Source organism: Tasmannia lanceolata, unplaced genomic scaffold, assembly GCF_043159265.1.
Source record: "Tasmannia lanceolata isolate RefF3 unplaced genomic scaffold, GAP_Taslan_0.1 ptg000013l, whole genome shotgun sequence".
Taxonomy (NCBI): Eukaryota; Viridiplantae; Streptophyta; class Magnoliopsida; order Canellales; family Winteraceae; genus Tasmannia; species Tasmannia lanceolata.
The window spans coordinates 46,357,803-46,383,088 of NW_027518690.1; the positions used below are offsets into that span (position 1 = coordinate 46,357,803).

Below are 25,286 nucleotides of genomic sequence, written 5' to 3' on the forward strand. Positions count from 1 at the left end.
GTAGTTGTAAGCTAGCAGTGTGTTAGTTGTAAGCTACCATTACCATTGTAGAAATATTTTGAGTGAACAGTGGGTGAGTATCAGATGGAAGTTGAGGGGACGTCCCTTGCGAGCTACATTTCTCACATGTGCAAGTCTGCCATTAGGATCTGTTCACTTGTTTTCCCGGGAAAGGAAAAGAAAGGTTTCCCGGGATTCTGACGTGGCATTAGGAAAAGAAATCCAGGGAAACTGTGTAGGAAAAGGTTTCCCGCGCCTGTTCACGTGCGCAGGATCTGTGCAGGAAAATGTTTCCCGAGAAACTGCTTGCCCACCTTTTATCACTAGTTTTCCCGGGAAAGCAAATCCTACCAAAATAGTGAGATTTGGTTTCCCACACTAGTGAGAAAAGAGACATTTCTACATCATTTTTGGCAGTTCCCATGTCATTATTTGACATATTCCACCCAGGCTTGTTACTTTCTCAGGAAAGCAAGTGAACACCAGAATTATGTCTTGTCAAGGTCTTGTCAAGGAAAAAGGAGGATGTTTCCACGGATTTGCTTTCCCGGGAACGCAAGTGAACAGAGCTTTAGAGTTAAGAGATTGGAGAGGAATTCAAGTATTTTTGGATGGGAAGGGATTATTTATTTTATTTATTTTTGATAAAGGCCCCACCCCAAGTTGGCTGATATGGAAAATTAGATTCATAGTCACATCTTGGGCTTTACGACACATGTTCACCTTTATTTATAAAAATTCTCTAGTTAATTGTCAAAGCCTGTTATAATTCCGCAAAAGAATATATCCACAATCAATTAAAAAAGCGTTTAATATAAGTGCAGTGCAGTGTCACTATCATTTCCCTTCCTAAAAGCTATCGACATCTAAACAGAGAAGCTAAATAAAGAGAGTTGCAATATCAAAACAATTGAGGGCAGGTATTATGTCCCTATTTCTAAACTTACCACATACATTAGGTTAATTAAGTGGCAATCCCTTTTGTTAAATATGGCTTACCAGAAAGAAAATAAAATATATTTGAGTGTTTTGTACAGTGGACCCCACCACTCAACAGCCAACGTGATGGATGGCTTAGGTATGGTCTGACCATCCTCATCTTAATACACATAGTTTGCTGTATATCATGCCGCAAAAGAAGCAAAAGCATGGTTCTAAGATATTTTGGCAATCAGAAAGAAGCATTTGAACTGTAGTCTCACTGGAGAATTATCCACTCTCACTGGTGCAAGCAATGGGGCCAACATGAGATCCTGACCTACATGTTAGACGCTTGAGGGGACATCAACACCAGGCCAAAGACTCAACTTCTAGTTCCACCCATGGAACTTCAAGCTGAATAAAACACTGATTGGCCTACCCAGCTCTGATTTCTGCCCAACATCACCAGTCATTATTTCAGAAGTTAATAGTCCAAGCATTCATACTATGGTTGTAATAATAAAATTTTAGAAAGTTTGTCTTTACACACTATATATAGTTCATCAATTGGTTCAAGAAATGTCAAGCACTTGTAGCTTACTACCTGCTCTTGCACTGCATGCATTACTCATCATGCTAAGAAATAAAATGCATTACATAAATAATCACAGGATATTAGGATTTAGAGCCACAAGCATTGGAGAAATCATTCTCTCTAGTAAGGTCATAAGCTATGAAAGGGTGAGAAAAAATATATATATTAACATTGATCTGCAAGATTCTGCATCATCACATAAGTAGAGGGGTGCGCACCAAGATGCACTAAGATGAAGATGACAAGCTTTACTATTTCTTAGGGTACTCCCTAGCTCCAAATATGGTTGAACCGATTCTGACATTTGTACTGCCCATTTCAATCTGCAGAAACCCATTCCACTAGACATCAATTGCTGTTACTTGTACAGCCTTACAGCTAAATTCGAACTTGTAATTATATTCCTTACTGCTTGCTCAAAGTCACCAGACATGCCCATTGATAGCTCACACTGGTCTTCTGCAATTCCAAGTGCCTTGCAGACCTCCATCCTACAGTTAGACAATGTCTGTTTCATTCCAACACACACGACCCGTTAGAAAATAGAAATATCGGTTAACCAACAACAATAACATATAGCAGTTCCAGATCGATCACCTTGAAATTCTCTGGAGTTGATGAGTAGTCAGGCATCCCTATTGTCATTAGGCCAGAAAACACGAGATTTGGACAACACAGCTTAACATGCTTAGCCAGTTCTACACAACCTGAGGGCTCAACACCAGCTTTTGCTGCAATGGAAGGACATAGGTTTATTAATTGATCAATCTGCACATCTGTGGCATGGTGCGGATGTAAGGCAACAACCCTAATTTAATTGTAACAATGTTATTGGAGCTATTAAATCAACTCACTCAAACAGGAACCACCTTAGAGTTGAACTCTCACTCTAGTTCATATGAAAAATTATGTCTAAACTAGTTTAATCATTACTCTGTCCACAAATTAAGGGAAACTTGTGCTCAGTTGATAAACCAGACTGATAGAGTAATCATGTTGAAATAAAGCAAGTAAAAAGGTAAGGAGCACAAAAAAGAAGCTAAATGAGTTTGAAACATAAGAACGGAAAGAGTCAAGAGCAAATAGAGAAAGGGGTGGAAAAGATTAGGCATCCACCACTCCTATTGGTGCTGTCACTGGTAATAATGCCAGCAAACAGGGGACCCTGCACAATTTCTCGAAGATCCCATCTCTTTCACCAATGGGAGTGGGCAAACTAAAACTCCGCACTGACTACCTGTCTTTACAATAAATTCTATGTTTATTATTGTTTTAATATCAACTGAACATCTCTGTGGATCTATCTAAAATGAAAAAAGTTACTGAATTATTTTTATTTTTTTATCTTTTTTGTGCAGTTTATTATTTATCTAAGCATTTTATTTTTCTACTCACATTCTTCCCCACTAGTATTAACTTGGACCAAAACCTTCAGAGGGTTTCTTCCAATGCTTGCAACTGCACGATCAAGACGATTTGCAATCTGTACAGCACACAAGGAATGGAAAATTACCACGGTGAGTGATGACAAATGGAAGATAAAAAAAATGGGCACAATGTTGAAATGCCAGTGGGATTTTCGTTTTAGTAGATGCTCCTTTTTATTAATAATGACTCAAGCATGCCCAGATAGTCAATGAATAGCAATTACAGATTGGAAACCGCAAGCTACACATAGATAACAGCAGATATACCAGGATAAAATCACGCTGCCAAAGAGACTCGGTAAAAAGAGGTTAAAAGCCAAATTAAGAATGCCCATTCAGAATTACCAGTGTGAGATGAAAATGGATTGACTACAGGTAGTATTCTACTACATAATCCCCTGTGGAAAGCGTGGAATGGATTTACTTTTGTAATGTCTGTTGTTGAAATACATTATATGCATAAAGACCATGAAATGTACCTAGTTACTGTATGGGCAGATATTTCATTACATGAAATTTTACCTTCTCATTGTCCACACTTTCGACCATATCAAGATTTGGGACAGCAGCTGCATAGGAAAACAAGCACAAATATTCATCATACCGAAATCCTCTCGAGTAAAAATATGAGTAGAAATGATAGAACAAAAATGGACCACATAATGATGACCAAACAAATGGAAAGATAATGAATAACAAAAGGCAGCAAGAAGATACATATCCATCTAATTTTTAACTTTGTAATAGTAAGTGCTATGCGTGAACACGATTCAGTAAAAAATAATGTGCTTTTATAAAACTTGAAATCATTTGTCATGGCCCTAGTCCCATTCCACATGGATCCCCCCATCCATAAAATCAATGCATATAAAGAAAAATCAACAGTGTTAGCTTCTCTTGGCGGGACCCATAACATCCCTCGTTGATCAACATTCTAGTATCATTCAACTAATCCTAAACAATATTGGGATACTTGATTTAGTGGAAACCATTAGATGCCATACATGGTCATATTCACATGCCCAACGGGGACACCATCGGTAAGATACGTTTCTACATAAGTCGACATTTTAGCTTCTCTTGGCAAAACATTAAAATTTGCCTGATGATTTTTTTTTTTTAAATTAAAAAGGTGAGTGGTAAGAAAGACTTTTCTCTTAAAATTTGCCAGATGATGAAGGGGCCGGTATTATCCGCTTTCGTAGATGTGTTAAGTTAGGATTAGATGTATATTTAGATATTGGTAACAGGGTTATCTGTTATTGGATCAGCACTAGTCTTCTTCGCCTCCCTGAGAGACGATGGATTCTAGTGTCTTTTCTAATGACAGATGACACTGGTACCAGCTCTCTTTAGGTGTGGATGTTAGATATGATGTATGGAGATGAGTAGCAGGGTTATCCGGTATTGGATTAGCATTAGTCTTCGTTGCCTCCCTGAGAGACGATGGACTCTAGTGTCTTTTCTAATATTAGATGACACTGATATTGAATCTCTTTAGGACTTGGATGTTTATTTTCTTTTGCCCATCCCCGGGGCATGCATGCTTAGGTAGACGTCTTCTCGGGGATATCTGTTCCCATTTCATATGATTTTGCCCAAAATTATTTGAAAATAATAACAAATGGCATAAGAGTCCAGGTGCTTGCACTCGGGCGAATGGGGGGTGCTCTTCAGACCTTCTCCCTTCGTAATCAGGCACGAGCCCATTTATTTCTGATTATCCATGGTATACAGAGCATATTTGTATATGGATCCATGGCTGTATACCATGAATAGCGACTCTGAGTTATATTTAGGTACGTCTTGGTTTCGAGCACTGGCTTCGGATCAAGAGGTATCTCATTTATATCATCATACGGCTGTTTTTTATTTCGAGAGTTTCTTGGTAGAGCTCTCCTTCACACGTGGAGGTCCATAGGCCGCTGGAATTCGTTCTTCCCCCAGCGCGGCTCTCGGACCGTTGTCCACACCCCACAAGCAAGAGGGTCCCCTATCATCATCTAGGAAAGTCCCATCCCCGCCATTACCATGCCGATCAAAATCCAAAGCATTGTCACCATCCTCACTCACCATTTCCCACACCAACATTAGGTGGGCAAATTTCTTATGCTTCTTCATCTCGATCTCATCATTGTACACCTCCACTAGACCCATCTCTTCGTTGTCACTTGCAACGATGCTTTCCCCAAATTGTAAGAACTATATCTTTCAATCACATTCTCTCAATGCTACCAAGCCTTTGTTGAATTGAGTATTCTCTCAATGCTATGGGACACACAATGCCACATGGACCACTTAATACGGCATAACACAGGAAAATATAATAGTCACGAAGTTTTTTTTTAGGTTAACAAACTATAGTATAAAATATTAACCAGAGCAAACCAAGTGAATGCAAATATTCCAAAAACTAAACCAGCAAGACCTAACCCCACATATTGGTGTGAGTCCACAAGTTTCCATTTGTTACATGTGGACAACCATGCGTTTACCGAGTTCCTTAGAAAGAGTTGTCTCGTGCCCCTAGGTATTCTCTACCTACCCATCTGTGTCGGTTTCGAGTACAGATACCCTTTTGTTCAAAGTCATTCAAGCTTTTCCTGGGAGTATGGCATGGGTTACTTCAGTGCCGCATGCGTATTGAGATCATTGAACCAGGTTATTGCAATCTAACAGACTCCAAAAATTAATTGACAAAGCTCAAGCTTCATTACAGTCACAACATTGGATGTTAGGAGAGAACATTGGATGTTAGGAGAGAGAGTTGTCTCGTGCCCCTAGGTATTCTCTACCTACCCATCTGTGTCGATTTCGAGTACAGATACCCTATTGTTCAAGGTCGTTCAAGCTTTTCCTAGGAGTATGGCATGGGTTACTTCAGCGTCGTATGCGTATTGAGATCATTGAACCAGGTTACTGCAATCTAACAGACTCCAAAAATTAATTGATGAAGTTCAAGCTTCATTACAGTCATAACATTGGATGTTAGGATACCAAGTAACACTCGCAGTGCATCTCCATTTTAAGGAGTGGGACAAAATTACTAACATCTCATCCTTGTCTATCCACATCATTTCTCCCTACAAGAAACATAGATACTGAAACAAATTATCAAGTTGGTAGAGTGAGACACGATAGGACATATCATATCCAAGAAATAAAACATATTGTCAGGTTAGATTGCCAACATTTCCGCTTCTTTGCAGCAAAACTAACTGGGGAAGAATTGCCACTGCCTCCAGGTATATAGAAAATGCCCAAAAGATCTCGAAGATAATGAATTACAACAACCACAAATGAGTTTCACATTCGCTTGTAAATCCAAGTACTTCATCAAAAGACAAGAAAATAAAATTAATTCTCATAAAATGGTTCCCAGTCTCCTAAAGGGTTATGGAATAATACTTTTTACGAGATATCTTTTTCATAGGCAAGGTAACAAATTGATTTAAATTGAGGGATTCAGGAAAAAAAATCAATTTCCCATAAACAATGATCTGCATAGAAGAGCAATCTCCAAGAGTAGCATCCCTGATGAAATCTCCAAGAATAGCATCATCAGTGGTGACAATGGAAACACCAAAATCAAGAAACTTGTCTGCAAGATAGTATGCCCCTTTACCTACAAAAAAACATGGCATGCCCCTTTCTATGTATGCCAGAAATCTATGATGATGAAAAAATAGAACCAGTGAAAGACATAATTCCCAAGGAAGAGATAAATATTGCTTCTCATTTTACACAAAAAAAAAAAGCAAATGTCCCTAGATTCAAAGATTTTATAAAGTTGAGATGTGTATCAATCCTCTCCAATCCTCTAAAAGAAGAAAATCAAATTCCAAACCAATGTGTTGTCCACAAAAGTGTCGAGGACCTTGTTTTTTGAATGGTAAAAGGAATATACTAAAAGGAGAAAATATGAACAAATAAAAACCTCCAAGCGGGAAATACTCACCCTCACTTGGACACGAGCATCTGCCTCACTATTACCCGACCTTTTGACATGACAAAAGGAGACGAGGTGAGACCCTACTTGGTCCTGGATCTTGTCCATCAGATGCGCAAACCTCGACGGGGAGGAGTGGTTCCTTAGTAGCCACCTAATGACATTGATGGAGTCCCCTTCCACCACCAAAGCTGACATGGTCCTCTCATCCACCAGGGTGAAATATTGGTAGATTAGGCGGTCAAGGCTAGGAAAATGGAAATTCATTTACTTTATTTTGGTGAGGTCCTTTGTCACATACCTTTTTGAGCCTCCATGGGATTGATAGTGTTAAAGTGTTAAAGTATAAAAGATAAATAACGCCCCTCTCCAACAACTTAAGCTTTTGGAGAAGTTGGTCAGTTAACATGGTATCAAAGCCGAAGGTCTCGAGTTCAAGCATCCCGGATAGCAAAAATCCACATGCGATAGTCCGCCCAAAGTGGGACCACATGTGCCACGTGTTTGCTAAGTGGGACACACGTGCAGGGGAGTATATATGGTTTATATGTGCACACCCTTCGATAGGGGTATTTCAGTCTTTTACTATGTATAACCTACTTATACATATATATACAAATTGTGTTCGGTGAATGGGGCATTCACTCATTCACGCAAGTCTCTCTCTCTCTCTCTCTCTCTCTCTCTCTCTCTCTCTCTCTCTCTCTCTTCGATATAATGGTTAAGATGGTATCAGAGCCATAGGTCTTGACAATAGAGTGACGAATAGAAACGGAAGATAGAGATGATAAAAAGGAACTATACGAAGGTGACATATGAGCATAAGAAACAACATCAGAGATAGGATGATGAGTGGTACGAGATTGGGTACGAGATGCAATTGGAGCTTCAACAGGAGAATCACTTACCTAAGGAGTAGTGGGTGGTCCAACGAGCTGTGAGGGAGGTGGAGGACATAAAGTGGCACCTTGACCTGTAGGTTGACAATGACGACGAGAATAAACCTGTGAAGGTTTGGGTTGGAGGACAGGTGATGAAATCGGTACTGAGATAGGGACTGGGACAGGTAACGAAACCTCAGGGTCTGGAACCTGCGTAGAAATAGGTCCAATATAATAAGGCTTATCCTCAAAAAAAGAAACATCAGCAGACACATAAGCACGACGAAGCTGAGGACTATAACACCGATAGCCCTTTTGTGTGCGAGAATAGCTTAGAAAAATACACTTAATCGCTCGAGGCTCCAAGTTATCGAGTCCAGGAGTAAGATCATGGACAAAGCAGATGCACCCAAACACTCGAGGCTTTGGCTAATCCAGGTTGGCGAGCAGCTGTGGATGCAGAAATAGTGGCTATGAAGGAGAATCACACATGGCAGTTGGTCCCTCTTCCTCCAGGTACTCAGGTTGTTGGCTGTAAGAGGGTATTCACAATGAAATATCTACCAGATGGGACAATAGAAAGTTTGAAAGCTCGATTGGTTGCAAAGGGATATACACATACATATGGCATCGATTACACAGATACATTTTCTCCTGTGGCAAAGATTCCTTCCATCAGAGTTTTTATCTCTTGCAGTCAACAGCTCGTGGCCTCTCTATCAGTTCGATGTCAAGAATGCCTTCTTGCATGGTGATCTGCAAGAAGAGGTGTATATGGAGCAACCTCCGGGCTTTGTTGCTCAGGGGGAGATGAAGAGTTTGCAAGTTACACAAGGCAATATATGGTCTTAAGCAATCTCCTCGTGCTTGGTTTGGCAAATTTAATGAGGCAGTGATACGTTTTGGAATGAAACAGTATGTTGTAGATCATTCAGTGTTCAGCTCCCAAGGCAAAGACGGTAGGATCTTTTTGATTGTATATGTCGACGATATCATCATTATAGGGAGTGACAGTGTAGGGAACCAAAGGTTGAAGGACTTTCTTCAGAAGGAATTCTGCACAAAAGATCTTGGCCGTCTGAGATACATTTTAGGGATATAAGTAGCATATTGTAGTATAGGGATATCCCTATCACAATGGAAGTATGCACTGGATATATTAGAGGGGACTGGTCTTCTAGGAGCAAAGCCAGCTGAGACTCTCATGGACCCAAATGTCAAGCTTTCACCTGATCAGGGGGAGTTACATGAGGATCCGAGCAGGTACAGGCGTTTGGTTGGGAGGCTAATTTACCTCACTGTCACACGTCTGGATATCGCTTATGCAGTTGGTGTGGCTAGTCAGTATATGAGTACACCACGAACATCTCATTGGTCGGCAGTTATTAGGATTGTAAAATATCTAAAGAAAGCTCCTGGTAAAGGACTTCTCTTCAGAAAATAGAATCACGTGAGGATTGGGGGATATTCATATGCAGACTGGGCAGGATCTCCAGGAGACAGGAGGTCTATAAATGGCTATTGTACGTTTGTTGGAGGTAACTTAGTGTCTTGGAAAAGCAAGAAGCGTGAAGTTGTATCAAGATCAAGTGCAGAAGTTGAGTATAGAGCCATGGCGTATACAGGTTGTGAGTTGATCTGGTTAAGGTCATTCATGTCAGAGATTGGGCTACCCTACTCGTCACCTGCATTGCTTCATTGTGACAACAAGTCTGTCATTCATATAGCCATGAATCCAGTCTTTCATGAGCGGATAATTGCCATTTTATTCGTCATCAGATTCAAGGAAAGGAGATTTGCACAGTGTTTACAATATCAAATGATCAACTAGCGGTCATGTTTACAAAGCCATTGAGCAGGGCTAGATTGAACGATCTATGTAACAAGCTGGGAATGTATGATATACATACTCCAGCTTGAGGGGGAGTGTTGAGTATATATGGTTTATATGTGCACACCCCTCCATAGGGGTATTTCAGTCTTTTACTATGTATAACCTACTTATACATAAATATACAAATTGTGTTCGGTGAATGAGGCATTCACTCATTCACGCAAGTCTTTCTCCAACTTCTCTCTCTCTCTCTCTCTCTCTCTCTCTCTCTCTCTCTCTCTCTCTCTCTCTCTCTCTCTTCGATGTAATGGTTAAGATGATATCAGAGCTAAAGGTCTCGAGTTCAAACCTCCCGGATAGCAAAAATCCACATGTGATAGTCGGCCCAAAGTGGGACCACATGTGCCACGTGTTTGCCAAGTGGGCCACACGTGCAAGGGAGTGTTAAAGTATAAAAGATAAATAACGCCTTTCTCCAACAGCTTAAGCTTTTGGAGAAGTTGGTTAGTTACCAGATAGGTATAAGAATGCCAATGTTTTTTAATGCTACGAATAGATTTGTGTGTGTGTGTGTGAGAAAGAGAGAGAGAGTGTGTGCTATTATTATTTTTATTTTTATTTTTTATTTTTTGGGGGTACTTTTTATATAAAACCCAGAGTAAAAATCCTGTGTTTTATTAATATAATATCTATTTTGGAGGGGTGGAACATTTCGCAGTTGCGACTGGATCGTGGAATTTGGAGCTTTTCCAGACATGTGATGAGTATTGCTTTTCCAGTTTTCCTTAACATAATCGTCCAACGGAAAACTTGAATGCATGTTCATTCTATTGGGTTTCATGGAGCATTCGAGTTAATATTGCAAATTGGACTTTAGCTACAAAAGATTACTGGATTAGTCTATTGACAACATCCTCAGAAATTGGAAAATTGTTATGATGGGAAGAATTCAGAAATTGAAAGCTTGCCCCCGCTACCAAACCCCTCCACCTGATGTTCTTAAGCGTAATGCCAATGGTAGCTCCCTCGGTGACCCCAATCTAGTTGATATTGTAAGAGTTTTCAAGAATAGTAGTGGCACCATCATCCATTCCTTTTCTGGCCCCATTGACACCAGTGCACTCGATGGAGGCAGAGATAACATTGAAGGACTTTATATTTCGAAAGTGACTCTTCCAATGTTATCTCCTGGATAAAGGGCAAAGAGGGAGGTCTCTGGAAATTGGGCAAGTACATTGAAAACATAAACAACTTGATTACCGGGAGAGAATTTTTCTTTTCTCATATCCCTTGCAAAAAAAATAATTGGTCAATTGCCTTTCCAAGTCGGGTTCCACAAGACCACTTTTGTATTCCGGGCCGTCCCTTGCCCATTGACGTGCACTTGTAATCTTCATTTTATTCTGGGCCTTGCCAAGTTGACAGGCACTTGTAATCTTTATTTTTTCAATACAACCTGTTACCTTTTTTTCAAAAAAAGAAGAAGAAAAGACCGTAACACCGAAATTTTCACAAATCTTGTTTCAAAAAAGAATATCCAACGAATCATGCATGTTTTGTATGTATCAAAACTAATCCATAAAAGAGGAAGAGAAAATGAAATATTATAAAAAGGAAAAATAAAATAAAAGAATAGACATAACAACAAGATCTTCTTAAATAACATCTAAATCCCCCCCTCAAATCATGTTGCGAACATGTATATCCAACAAATCATGCATGTTTCTAGTGTACTACAAGTAATCCATCAAAGGGGGAGAGAGAAAGCGACAAAAAGAGGAAGAAATAGAGTTAACCTTGAACAAAAAATCCAAAAATTTTGTGAATTCAACTTCGATCCATCGATTCATGCTTCAAAAAAAAAGAATCCTTTTGTTTGAATCTAGTAGTTCTAGGTTGGTTACTTGATTTATGTCATACAACCTTAAATGCGAATTGCATTAAAAATCCTACATTGGGACTGGGGTTAACAGAGTGATGTTAGAGACTAGAGTGTGAGAAAGAGCTATCTTTTCTATTTAACAGATTGTATATCATACAAATGGCTCAGCCACGGTATTCAACAGCTGGAAAAGCAGCAATGACAGGGTGTCAGGTGCCACCCACAGCCCCTGAAAACCTGGAGGACTTACGTGCAACTTGGGTCGGGTCGGGTTGCGCTTTTGGTAAAAAATGAATTGGAATCAACCCAAACCAGACCCCATTTTAAGGTAAAAGCTCAAGCCGCATTCTGAAAAATTGACTCGAATTGCAGGCCTTAGTTATGCTTGATTTCAAAATGTTTAAAGGAAAATAGGAAATATTATTCATAGAGAATCACCCACATGGAGACAGGCGACTTCAGCTTCGACTCTGTAAGCAAGATTTTCTTTATTATTCTTCTAGTGTTGACCCTAGTCCTTTTCCTGGTGATTTTAAATTGCTTGTTGTAGATGGTTGTGATAGAAAACAAAACACAAGGATGTAATATTAATTTCTTATTCATTTTCATTAAAAAACCGAAATGGGTCTGCCAAAACCCAGCCTAGGTAAAGAAAACACAAGGATGTAATGATTAATTGATTATTCATTTTTCATTAATAAATTGAAATTGGTCCTCCAAAACCCACCTTACCTACGATAGAAGAAAAGGGCTATGATAGAAACAACAGCTATACTACTGGAAATTGAAGTGCCAAAGTAGTGGATGCAAACATAAGCAGTTGACATTCAAAATACAATGAATTTTCCAAATAAAAATAAACCAAAAGAAGTAACAAGTCATCACTTGTCCATTTTTTTCATTCTTGGTTCCTTGTTTTATCAGAAGTGCCAAAGTAGTGTTCATTTTTTTTCTTCCAATTCTTGGCTCCTTGTTTTATCAGAAGTAACAAGTCATAACTAGTACCATTAAAAAAACAAACAAAAAAAGTCATCCTAACTAATAGCTGTCTCATCCTAACCAACTAAATCTAACAGAAAAAGAAATAAAGAGATAAATACGTATCCATAACTGCTGAATCTAAAAGATCAAGGGTAGAAAAAGAGTTAAGACATGTATCACTCCTTCCCCCTTAATGAGGAACCTTGTCCACAAGGTTCACCTTTGGAAATTTGGCCATTTGGAAATTTGGCCACCAGATTATCAAATCGCTCCCACGTTGCATCGTCTGTATTGGCGCCTTCCCATTGAATCAAAACTTCAGTGCCAGCGCGGTTACCTCGGCGAACCATCCGACGATCAAGTATGGCATGTAGCGGGGGCTGAATGACTCCATCATCCTTGACAGGGGGTAGGTCACGGTTTGATTGAATGTGCGACCCTAGCTTTGGCTTCATGTTTGAGACATGAAACACCGGGTGAATAAGCGAAGATGCCGGCAAATCGAGCTTGTATGCAACTGGACTGACTTTTTCAATAACTTGAAAAGGCCCATAGTACCTTGGGGATAATTTCAAGGATTGTCGAGTTGCAACAGACATTTGGCGACAAGGTTGGAGCCGCAGGTAAACCCAGTCCCCCACTTTAAACTCGCGTTCCGTGTGATGGCGGTCAGCATTACGCTTCATCCGTTCTTGTGCCATTAACAGATTCTCCTTTAACATACTCAAAACAGTATCCCTTTCACGTAATAATTTGTCGACGGCTTCGACCTTTGTGGTGCCTGGCACATAGGTGAGGATGTTTGGAGTCGTGATTCCGTATACGGCTTCGAAAGGGCTCATTCGTATAGCCGAATGGTAAGATGTATTGTACCACCACTCGGCCCATGGAATCCATTTCACCCAGTCCTTAGGCTTGAAACCCGTGAAGCACCTTAAATAATTTTCAAGACACCGATTTACTACCTCCGTCTGGCCATCAGTTTGGGGATGGTAGGCGGTGCTCATGTTGAGATGGGCTCCTGAAGAGCTCTTGCCAGAAAGTACTGATGAAAGTGGCTCCACGATCACTCACAATGGTTCGTGGCATTCCATGCAACTTAAAAACATGCTCGATGAAGAGTTGAGCAACTGTTGTTGTAGTGTAAGGATGTGACAATGTAATAAAATGGGCATATTTGGACAATCGATCAACCACCACAAAGATAGCATTTTTACCTTGTGAGGTAGGAAGACCCTCCACGAAATCCATAGAAATGTCGATCCAAATGCGGTTAGGAATGGGCAATGGTTGTAGCAAACCGGCTGGGGCCGTATTCTCGTTCTTGGTCATTTGGCAAATATCGCACTCCCGTATGTAACGACGAACCTGAGAATGCATTTTAGGCCAGTAGAATGCGGCTCTAATCCTTTGTAGGGTGGGGTGGAAGCCCGAATGACCCCCTGTAGGAGTCGTGTGAAAGTCCTTGAGAATAGCATCTATAAGAGCAGAAGATGGTCCAATAAGTAGCCAATCTTTATAATAAGCACTCCTTGAAGAAGTTGATAGCGATTTGAATCTAACTCTCCTTGCTGCCATTGTTTAAGCTTTTCTTGAAGATATCCATCTGTTTCATATTCCAATCGGACTTGGTCCAACCAAATCGGAATAGCGACTGACATGGCATGAGATTGGACCTCTTCTTCACGCCGGGATACGGAATCGGCAACCATATTTTCGCGGCCCCTCTTGTACACGACCTCGTAGTTATAGCCAAGTAGCTTAACAAGCCATTTCTCTTGTGCTGGGGTGGTGATCCGCTGCTCCAAAAGGAATTTCAAACTACGCTGATCGGTACGAACAATGAAGCGCTATCCTCTCAAGTAGGGACGCCACTTCTGAACACAAACCACAAGGGCCAATAATTCCTTTTTGTACGTCGATAATGAGCGGCTTTTTCCTTTAAGAGCTTGGCTTATAAAGGCTATGGGCTTCTCCTCTTGCATGAGCACACCTCCAAGCCCATTTCCAGAAGCATCACATTCTACCACGAACTCTTTATTGAAATCTGGCAGAGCAAGAACAGGGGGAGAAATCATGACTTGCTGTAGTCGTGTGAAGGCAACGTCAGCTGCAGCACTCCAAGAAAATGCGTTCTTACGCAAAAGGGCTTGTAAGGGGGGCTGCGATCTCACCATATTTCTTTATAAATTTCTGATAATATCCGGTGAGACCTAGGAAACCTCGTAGGGCCTTGGGTGTTGTTGGCTTGGGCCATGACTGAATACAAGAAATTTTATCAGGATCTGGTGCAACACCTTCGATTGAAATGATATGCCCAAGATAGTCAACACTTGTCTGTCCAAACCTGCATTTCGACCTCTTAGCAAAAGATGATGATCTCGTAGAGTGTCAAGAGCTATTTTAAGATGGTCCAAATGCTCCTCATGTGTCTTACTATAGACCAGTATATCATCAAAGAAGACAAGTATGAACCTTCTAAGAAAAGGTCGAAATATATCATTCATGAGGCATTGAAAAGTGGAGGGTGCATTAGTAAGCCCAAAGGGCATTACCAAAAACTCATAATGACCCTCATGGGTTCGAAAAGCTGTTTTGTGAATATCTAAGGGATTCATCCGGATCTGATGATAACCAGATCGTAAATCTAACTTAGAGAACCAACCAGCCCCGTGTAATTCATCAATGAATTCATCAATAACGGGGATAGGGTACTTATCTTTAATGGTGTCTCGATTGAGGGATCGAGAATCGACACAGAAACGCCAACTTCCATCACGTTTCTTGACAAGTAGACTGAAGGTTTCCTTACTAGTTGTTTCGTATGGGGTCTACGTGAGGAGATTTGCTTGGATGTCCAAATGTTCAAGCCCACAACGTTAACAGCAGCAATCGGCTTAGCCCGATTGCAAGACGAAAAAATAGTCGCACGGCGTTGGCAGAATCGGGAAGAGCCCATTAAACCCATGCCCATGCAAGGCCCTTCAGATACAAGGACTACTTTGCCTCCTATTAAAAGGTTAACACCTGCAGAGGCAAAGGAAAGGCGTGATCGAGGACTTTGTTACAATTGCGATGAGAAGTACTACCCAGGGCATCGCTGCAAAGTACAAAAATTATTTCTTATTGAACGTGGAGATGAAGACGAATTAGACCATGAGCTTGGGGATGACGAGTCGAACCCGATCGAAGAAGGTGGTGGCCCAACGCCAGAGATTTCTGTATGTGCTATTGCTGGAGCAGAAGCACCCAAACCATGCGTGGCCAAGGTGTTATTGGTAAGGCCCGAATCACTATACTCATAGACTCGGGTAGTACCCATAATTTCTTAGACCCACGGGTGCTCATGAAGACTGGACTGAACCCAAAAAACAGAGGGAATCTGGAGGTTATGGTGGCCAATGGAGAACGGCTGATGAGCAAAGGGAAGTGTTCCAACCTGATTCTTTGTGTCCAAGGTTTTAAGGCTTGTACTGACTTCTTCATCCTTCCCTTAGGGGGTTGCGATGTGGTTCTCGGAGCATATTGGTTGAGAACTCTAGGACCGATTATGTGGGACTTCTCCAAATTATCTATGGAGTTTTCTCATGACGGAAAGAGATACACACTACAAAGCAAGAAGGTTACTGATATGAAAGGGATTGGAAAAGAGGAAGTTGGTCATAGCATGAGAAAAGGCAAGCAAGGATTTCTACTTCAACTAATTGGATTAGAGACAACCCGCGAAGAACCTGTGATGGAACCAAATATGAAGAGTTTGCTTGATCAATTCAAGGATGTCTTTTCAGAGCCCCAGGGGTTACCGCTAGTTCGGACACAGCATCATCGAATCCCACTTCATAAAGATAGCAAGCCCGCGTTTCTACGGCCTTATCGGTACCAACACTATCAAAAGAATGAAATCGAGAAGATAGTCCGAACCATGCTGCAGGACGGCATCATTCGACCAAGCCAAAGCTCCTTATTCCTCCCCAAGATATGCAAACCGATGTCTTCTAGAACCAACGATACCACTGCAAAGCTTCGCCCTGTAAGTGGAAGGATGCAACGGTTAGCCATTCATTTCGGGGTGTTCTGTGGTAGGAAAAGAATTGTTCCGCACAATAGATCCAGCCAGACGGATCCCCTCCATCAAAGGCTGGAAAGTTTAGCTTGATCGTCCTCGATTGGATGGACCCAACAGATCCCGTATGGGATGGATCTCCACCATCTGTGCGAGCTTGACGAAAATCGGAACGAATCTCGGATTGTTCTCCCTTCTCTTTCTGGATTGACTGAGACAGTTGCTCATACTTAACATCCAACGCAGAGAGCTTCTCGAGAATCTCTTCCTGACGAGCCATCATCTCCTGAAAGCGGTCATCCTTGTCTGCTCGGTCGGACATGGTGACAGAACCGGCTCTGATTCCACTGATACCGAGCTTAAGTAGAAGATAAAATAAAAGATTGATAGTGTGGTTCACTTCGAGGGGAACCCAACCTCCAAATACAATACGAAACAAAGTTGTCTGTTCTTCTTCCACCCCAACGTCTGTTACAAAATTAATAAGGAAATCACCAACACCCAAGAGATTCCCATAACAACTCAATCACTTGTGATAGCTATCTCATCCTAACTAATAGCTATCTCATTCTAACCAACTAAATCTAACACATAAAGAAATAAAGAGATAAATACGTATCCATAAGTAACTACTGAATCTAAAAGATCAAGGGTAGAAAAAGAGTTAAGACACGTATCAAAACCCTAAAGAAAAATTGAACTCATAAATCACCTCTCCGAAGGTAAAACAGTCGTGTGGATGAGAAAAGCAAGGAAAAAGCTTCCTGCCACAAGAAAATAATGCCGAAACGTGTCCTGATCTCCATCGTACGATCGACGAATAACTGGATGCATCCTCATACACCACACGATCAAAATCGAGCTCCCTATAAACACTACCTTCATCACCGTATTGTAAAGGGAGATAAAATCAGAGAAGAGATCCAAAAACCAGCGCGTAGAGCTCTTGTGTCTTGAGAGAAATCCCTAACACAAAAAACATAGGGAAAATTGTGCGGAGAATTGTGAAATTAGGTAAACTCAACAGAAACCCTACCCTAATTAGAGAATTGTGAAATTGAAGTACCTGCACAGGATTTAGTTGCATAGATTTTGAGGAGGAGAACTAAAACACTTACCAGATGAGTCATGTCGCCTGCAAATCGGAAGATATTCATGGCTGAATGATGGGAAATTGTGTACTTCTCATTTTCCTTTTCTTTTGCCCTAGTTTTTTTTTATTCTGATGAAAGAGGAATGATGAAATCAGAGATGGAGGTAAGAGGAGGAACAGTGGGGGAGAAGGGAAACGTGTGAGTAAAATGGAGAGGAGTGGCATTTGGTTCTACGACTTTCGCGCTACATAACTTGTGAAAAAAGTGCAAAAAGAAAGTGACATTTATATAAGCAAAGACAAGGTGAGTTAGTGCAGTTATCAAAACTTGCCAGTGCTAAATTAGTAGCCTCTTTATTAGGTAGAAAAAGTCTTTGTTTTGGAATTTCGATTGGATACTATATTGGCATTACAATGTTTTAATTTAATAATTGCACAAACTCGTATTGTATTTTCTATTTAAATGGGGCTTTTGAGAGCTTTTAGGGAAGTTTAACAACTTTGAGAGGTGTTTAACTAATAATAGACAAGCAGATTTTGTGCAAATATCAAAACAAGGTAGAGCCAATAGGAGAGTGATAAATCGAACCCCTGTACCTTAAATTGACTCATATGTGTCTCTCTCCTCTTTAACCCAGAGGAGAGACAAATTTAACCCAGAGGAGAGACAAAGACACATAGGGGTCGATTTAGGGGGGGTTAGTCGGGAAGGATTTGTGGACTCCGATCCCGATGACGGTGAGCGAGGGACACGAGATCCCACGTCAATCCTTTAAGATCTCCATAATGTGAAGGAGAGCTCTACCAAGGAACTCTCGAAATGATGCCACTCACAGCATGGGTGGCTATATGAATGAGATACCTCTTGATTCAAGGACTAGCCCAGAACCAAGATGTACATATAACAAAGAAGAGTCGCCATCCAAGGAAGTAGGTCCTGGATCCCATGAAATACTCTGTTGCAACGGATAACCAGAGATACAAAAGTTCGTGCCTGGTGACGAATGGGGAAGGTGTTAAGCGCCCCCAATTCGCCCAAGTGCAAGCACCTTGTCTCTTATGCCATTTTTAATTAATTTCGAAGAGTTTTGGGCGAAAATCATGTGAAATGGGAACGAGTACCCCCGAGGAAACGTCTATCTAAGCATGCATGACCCGGGGATGGGCAAAAGCAAATAAACATCCAAATCCTAACTCACCGCATCTAATCCTAACCCATCACATCTAGGAAAGCAGTAACATCCGCATGCACAGCAACAGTTAAGCAGATAACGACAAATAAGAAGAGATAATCAGGAAAAATAGTAAAGAACTACGTCTAAGCAGATAATCAAGATAAGATGAAAGAATAAATGCTACAACTAAGCATGCGAGAGGATAGATAAGCACAGCAGTAAACTACCAAAGCAATAGAATAAACACACTAGCATGCGAGCCTATACAAGAGATAATGCTAAGAAAATAGTAATCAATCACATGCTAAAAAAGGTAAACAAGCTAAAAGTAATACATAAGAAAGCCAAGACAAACACACCATGAGCTAAAAGATGCAAGGAAAGAAAGGGATCGGAAAATCGACGATATGCAAGAACCAACAATGCCAGGGAAAAGAAAAGGGGACATACGATAGACTCAGAGAGCGATTCTAAAGAATCGAGCTCTCGATCCTAATCCGCTAAAGATCAGACAAGTCTCACGATCGTCATAGCCTATCGTTGGGCTCAGCGAGGACAATCCTTGTGAAGGGGACACGCTACGTCGTCACCCGTCCCAAAACCCAATAAAACGTCGAAAAATCGGTGAAAACCGAAAAACCACGATCAAGATCGAAAATGAAATGAAAAGAGGGCTCTGAATGACCAGGCAATCACCATCCTTGCCCATTTTGGTTTTGTTTTGAAAGGTTTGAAAGGTTTTTTAGAAAAGTTTGACTGAACTTGGGACGAAGATCCCAAGCTGCCTACGTACCCTGTGGAAAGGGATCAAGCCAACGTAGTTCGAAACAGCTTTTCGAAATACGCTTTGAGTGTTTTTTTATGTTTTTTGGATTTTTGTTATTTGATTTTTATGTATTCTTATTCCTTTTGATTGAAAGGGGGTTTTGGCTCAAGAGGTTGTCGTCCGTCATCGCCTCAACCCGACAAAGTGTTCCCATGATTAAAGGGAATCCCGAAACTCAAAGAGGATCCCGAGGAACGCGTGAAGAGATGACCCGAAAAGAAATAAAACCCAGAACCCCGTGAAGTCCCTAAGGATAGAAAGCAGGCAGGAGGGGTAAATGATGGCTTCATCACTGCCCTCTCGGAAGCGGATGAGGGTCACAGGAACCGAAACAAAATTCGTATGTTGAAGCAAAATCCGCGGGAAGAGGAATGAGGAAATGACGGTGGGGCTCTGAATAGCCTCATCATAAATGAAGACAAAATCTGATGGAAAGTGAGCTGATATGGTTGTCCTCACATACAACAACACAATTGCAAAATGCCATTCGCAGTGGACGCTAACGAACCTCCTTAAAAAAAAAGAGAGAGACAAGTTGGGGTCGCGATACCGTCGAGGTATGGTTGAATTGATTAGGGAAATGATATTAACACTGCGATGTTCAAACACTTGCACTAACCTACCTTCGCTTTCAGTGTTCATCAGACCGCTTCCAAAGGTTATTGCAATTTCCAAGGGATTAACGAGTTCAAGGAAAGAAAGGGATAAGGCGGGGCTGCAATTAGCTAGATACCACAGGTTAGCTTCATCTGAGAAATGATGATGATGCAGCTCTCCCAAAGTTACCCCAACTCAATCTGCCTTATGGTATTCAAAGGATTGTCAAGTGGTTCTTACTGCTCCTAACAGGGATTAGCGCAAACTACATTTGGAAGTAGTAACAACACACCAGATTCACAAGCCAATATTGAAAGAAAAGAGGGTAAAGCTGTTGGATAGAGAAGCGAGAGTAACACTACTATGTTTTGATATTAACACTACGATCTCTGTCATCCATATAAATATTAAAACCTGTTGGGCTAGATAGGAAAGTGACAAGAATACAACCATGACTTGACATTTAGCAGTCCCATGTTGTGACATCAATACACTAGCCAACAAACAAGTTTAGACTCTGATAATTTCTTTTAGACAGAAAATAGCTTTTTGAAGCAAATCAAATAAGCATGCATTCGAACACATTTCAGCTAGTATCATTCAGTCATGCATAAGAAACTAATTAGGAAATCTCGCATACATTATAAGTTTATAACAACATCATCCTCAAGGGAGCCTATCTATGCTGTATGAATTTAAGGCTCCTTGAGCAACCTAAGGGTCATGGAAGATTAGTTAGGACAGTAGAAACACATTTGGCTTGTGCAATTATTCAACATAATAGTGTCTATATCATCAGCTAAAGCAATGACATGGGCCACACCCTGTTTTGATAATCGCACACTACCATTAGAGATCAATGTGCTTCATGATATTTTCTTTAGGAACTAACTTCAACAGAGGACAGCAAGCAATTTGTATGTAAATAATAAAGCCTTGGTGGTATAAGTAATTCGCATATGAGGAAAAGAAAAGTTTTCTAATTACTCAAGGACAATGATTCAACTAACTCTTTCACTCCACAAGATTATTAAACAGCCTACTGAATAGAGAAGCCTAACTTTGGCCATGGAAACAGACAATAAAGATGGTCATGGAATAAAAAGCAAGGGAAATAAGAAACGGGAAATGAGCATCATCAAACAAGCAGTGGACAGAAACAACCATCATAGAACCCGCATTCTGATTAACGAATTGAAAAGATAGAAGATCACCTTGTGTTGGGCGATGGGTCCTCTTTGTGTTGTTCCGCTGGAGTTCTGTAATGATCCACTTTGATGAATATTGACCGAATTCAACGGATTATAGACGACAGAGAAATATTTGTTGCCGGATCTGATGGGATCCGTCGGATTTGACGAAGATTGTCGATGGAACGAGAGATGATGGGAAATGAGGTTTTGGAGCTACTGTTGTGGTAATGGTGGATGAATAAGATGGTGGGGTAGTGGCTTGAAGGGATGTTGGTAAGAGGGGCTGCAAATGGAAGGTTTAATGGTGAAGGTGGAGGAGTGAAATGATTGTAGTGCTTGACCGGCGGGAGGATGGTCGGATTCCGGGCCGGAATTAATGGGGATTTGTCAATGGAGGTTTGATGGTGTAGAAAATGGAGGAGAAGAATATGGGGATGGTGGTGGCTAAGAAAAAATTGAATGGAGGTGGAAGAAGGTTGAAGAAATGGGTTTCAAGCTAAAGTTCTAAAGCTAGAGGGAGATCAAGGGTTGGTAGAGAAGAGGGTTTGGGAATTTCAATGGAGGAAGATGAAGATGGCTTGGCCGGATTTGGGGTTCGGATTCCGGAGCTCCGGCAAGATTGCCGAGGAATACGATGGGAATCTCTTTCTCTCTCTCCTTGTTGAAATAAAATGAAGAATCTCCAGAAATCTAAGATGAAAAAGAGATGGTGGATTCAAAGGGATTTTGGCCGGATTCAGGCGAGGGTTCCCGGAGGAGAAAGTTGAAGCGGTGGCTGAGAAATGAAGGTGGAGGTGGAGGCTAGCTAGGGTCGGATTCGGATGGGATTGGGTGAGTGGGTATATGCCATGAAAAGCTTGGAGATGGTGGCTGGTTTGGATGGTTGGGAGTGGAAATGGGTTAGACGTGGTGGTGAAGAAGATGGTTGGGGGATTGAGATGGTGTTAATGGAGATAAGGGCGGAGAAGATGGGGGTGGCGACAAAGATGGAGGCGCGGTGACTTGGTGGGGACGATGGCTCCCTTTTTTCTCTCCTCATTATCTCTTCTCGGTCCCTCTCTCTGCTACTCTCTGTTTTCGTTTTTAGAAAATGGGGATACTCTCTCCCCTAACCCCTAATTCGGTGGAGGTTTTTATAAGGGAAATGATAAACTCATACCCCCTTGCTTAATTGGACAGACCCCTTTAAATGTATTCATGACTACTCTTTTATCCTGTAAGGGTGTCTAGATAAGGGGAAGGGACTAACATATCATTACTTCTTTTCTTTTTCTTTTTTTTATAAAAGGGTTTGGTATTGGCACACCTATGCTGGATGTTTCACTCTCCTTTACCTTTCATTTAGGAACCGATGTTGGCCCAAACCCAGTTTTGATAACGGCACAACCACAGCTAGCCTTTACTAAATATTTTTGTCCATTTCACTTAAAATTTTGCGGGTACGCTCTTGAAATATTAACCATCTTTTGGGAACTTTGTACCTATGGGTAAGTACAATGGACTGTTAAAATTCAGTTCTCTCTCCTCGCTTGGGGCCCACTTCCTTCGGGAATTTACTCAATTTCAGAAATTTATTTGATTTTTGGGGAAAATGGTCCGGTCAAAATGGGGTGTCTACAGGATTCACACGACCTTTGCGAGACTTCACAAGTAACTCGTTAGTGGCGCGTGCCTTTTCAGCGGAATTCCAAAGTAACCCCTTAGTCGTAAGTTTTTGAAATCCGGGTACTTCCAGCCAGGCGTGACCTTTAAGTTCACGTTATAAGTAAATAGGAGCAAGAAATTGTCTCGCTGAAATAGGTGGTATTTTAAAAATTCCATAGATTGTGTCGCGATTCGATCTTTTCCTCTCCAATTTGAGCCCTAGCTGGTGAGCTGCTGCATCACTGGAATTTTAGGGTTTGAATTTGTTGTTTTCTTTACTTTTGGCGAAGTATGTTTTTGGGAAATAGATATACACATAGATATACATGGTTTCTATTGTTCTTTCTAATCTTTAATTTGTGAAAGAATTGAGGTAGAGGCAAAATGTTGCTTTCTGTTTTGTAATTTGTGACCATGTTTAATTTTTGTTTCTGTACAATTGGATTTGTAGAATAGAACCCAAGGCTGTAGCAATTGGCTCCATAACGGCCTGATTAAGCCTAGTAACCTTGGATCAACTTGAATAACCAACATTGTTGTTGTTAATACACCATGATTTGTTTGTATTCCTTTTGTCTTGCTGGTAGGGGAGCATCTAGATGGTGTTCAACATTCAGTAATCCTGCATATGAGGTGATACTCAACAATATCTAAGGTTTCATATTAGTCTTTCTAATTTGAACTGCAACTTTCATTCTCTTTCCCGGATCAGAGATTTTAGGGTAGTTTATCCTGACAAAAATCTAATTCTGGGTTGGTTGTTTTTGTTTCAATTTGGTGCATTGTGATGGGTATTGGGTTTGGACGTCATTCGACTTTAAGATGCTCATCTTTTCATAGATTTTGTAGGTAGAGGAATTGGCTTCATTGGTAGATATTCACGATTGCAATTTGGTTTATTGTTTGGTGTTTCTGTGTTTTGCTTAATTCGTAATTAAGAGGATGTGCATGATCATTGATGGATTTCTACGTTACGTCTATCAAATTTCTATTGATCATGATTCCCTTCTCCATAATTTCTATCAAGATTTCATGTTCTTGACTTCAGCTCATTCTCCCTATTTGGAATATGCATATTCATGTCCAAAATGTTTGTACATCCTTTTTAGTTTGCATCTTTCTATGCCAGTAATATGTTTTATAGTCATTGTTGGAATTTTATATGATCTGTAATGTCTTGGTTGGATCCTAGTAACAGTTACTTGATGTCTAATTTAACATCTTTAATTCTCTGCCTTTGCAGCTGTAGACACGCCATTTTGACCGTGCCCTAAATCTCTCTTGCTTGAGCAAAACCCCATCAAATGAATGAATTAGGGTCCCAAACTTCACCCTAAGCTAGGTTAGGGTCTCATCTAGGTTCCTGTAAGATTTTATCAAAATCCGAGCGCGTTTGCCTAGCAAACGAGCCGAGATAGTGTCGCGGTGCAAAGCCAGAAAGGGCGGTGAATGTATCCTGTGGAGGACGCGCCCGAGCCAAATAAGACAAAATTTGAGGGCGCGCCTTATCAAAAAAAATTGCGCGCCTAATCTCGGTAGTGCCAATATCATCACCCTTATTTTCTTATAAAAAAACAAAGAAAAAAAAGAAAAAAATCCGAGAGAGAGCGAGATCTGTGCGAAACCCTTGTCCACCGATTCTCATCTCCGGCAACACCCTAGCTCCAGCCGACCTCAGTTAAAGCTCAAGCTCTTTTCTCTTTCTTAGAAATCAGATCTACGAGGAGCAACAACGAGAGAGAGAGAGAGAGAGAGAGAGAGCTAGGGTTTCATCTCCTCCTTTTTCTTCTCCGGCAAGGCTCCGATCCTCTTCTCCGGTAAGCCCCGGTCATATCTTCTATTCTCCTTCTCCTTCTTTCATTAAGTTGTTGAGTTCTTTTGTTAGACCCTAGTCTAAACCCTAGCTTTCAAAACTCTAACCATAGCTCCTCCTGCTCAGGTCATCTTCTCTGATTGCCTCTCCGGCAACTTGCCAGAGCTCCGGTCTGATACCTTTTCTCCATTTCTCCTTTAGATCTTCGAAGTTATTGCTTGTATTATTTTTTCTTCTCAAAAAAAAAAAAAAAAACCCTAGGAATGCTTTTCAACTCTTATAAACCCTAGATCCGATTGTGATCTCTGTTCTTCGACGAATACTTCTTAGATTCTTATCTATTTTTTTTCGGCAAAACTTGCCGGAATCATGGCTAAATTGTCAGTATTCTTCACCTATTTCTTCTTCCTTT

At 40.8% G+C, this 25,286-nt stretch overlaps 1 protein-coding gene across 3 annotated transcripts; it reads right to left on the reverse strand.

The window, feature by feature from the left end:
- Positions 1-970: 970 nt before the first annotated feature.
- LOC143890310 (uncharacterized) lies at positions 971-22,536 on the reverse strand. Of its 3 annotated transcripts, XM_077394946.1 has the most exons (9): positions 21,439-22,536; positions 17,652-17,755; positions 17,246-17,499; positions 3,466-3,512; positions 2,912-2,999; positions 2,114-2,247; positions 1,926-2,024; positions 1,735-1,839; positions 971-1,373 (listed from the first exon to the last, which is right to left on the reverse strand). In XM_077394946.1, the coding sequence occupies exons 3-8, from the start codon at positions 17,337-17,339 to the stop codon at positions 1,768-1,770; spliced, it is 534 nt and encodes a 177-aa protein (XP_077251061.1). In that variant the 5' UTR covers positions 17,340-17,499; positions 17,652-17,755; positions 21,439-22,536; the 3' UTR covers positions 971-1,373; positions 1,735-1,767. The 3 variants fall into 3 exon arrangements, with proteins under 3 accessions (XP_077251061.1, XP_077251060.1, XP_077251062.1); XM_077394945.1 differs by lacking the exon at positions 971-1,373 and having other exon boundaries at positions 1,558-1,839; XM_077394947.1 differs by lacking the exons at positions 971-1,373; positions 17,246-17,499; positions 17,652-17,755 and having other exon boundaries at positions 1,558-1,839; positions 21,439-22,535.
- Between the last annotated feature and the right edge of the window lie 2,750 nt (positions 22,537-25,286).

Coding starts and splice junctions, on each gene's coding strand:
- LOC143890310 (XM_077394946.1), bottom strand. CDS start 17,339: ATGGAGATCAGGACACGTTTCGGCATTATTTTCTTGTGGCAGGAAGCT. Junction 3,513..17,245: donor ACTGTTTTACCTTCGGAGAG/GTGATTTATGAG, acceptor TTTCCTATGCAG/CTGCTGTCCCAAATCTTGAT. Junction 1,840..1,925: donor CTGGTGACTTTGAGCAAGCA/GTAAGGAATATA, acceptor GGGTTTCTGCAG/ATTGAAATGGGCAGTACAAA.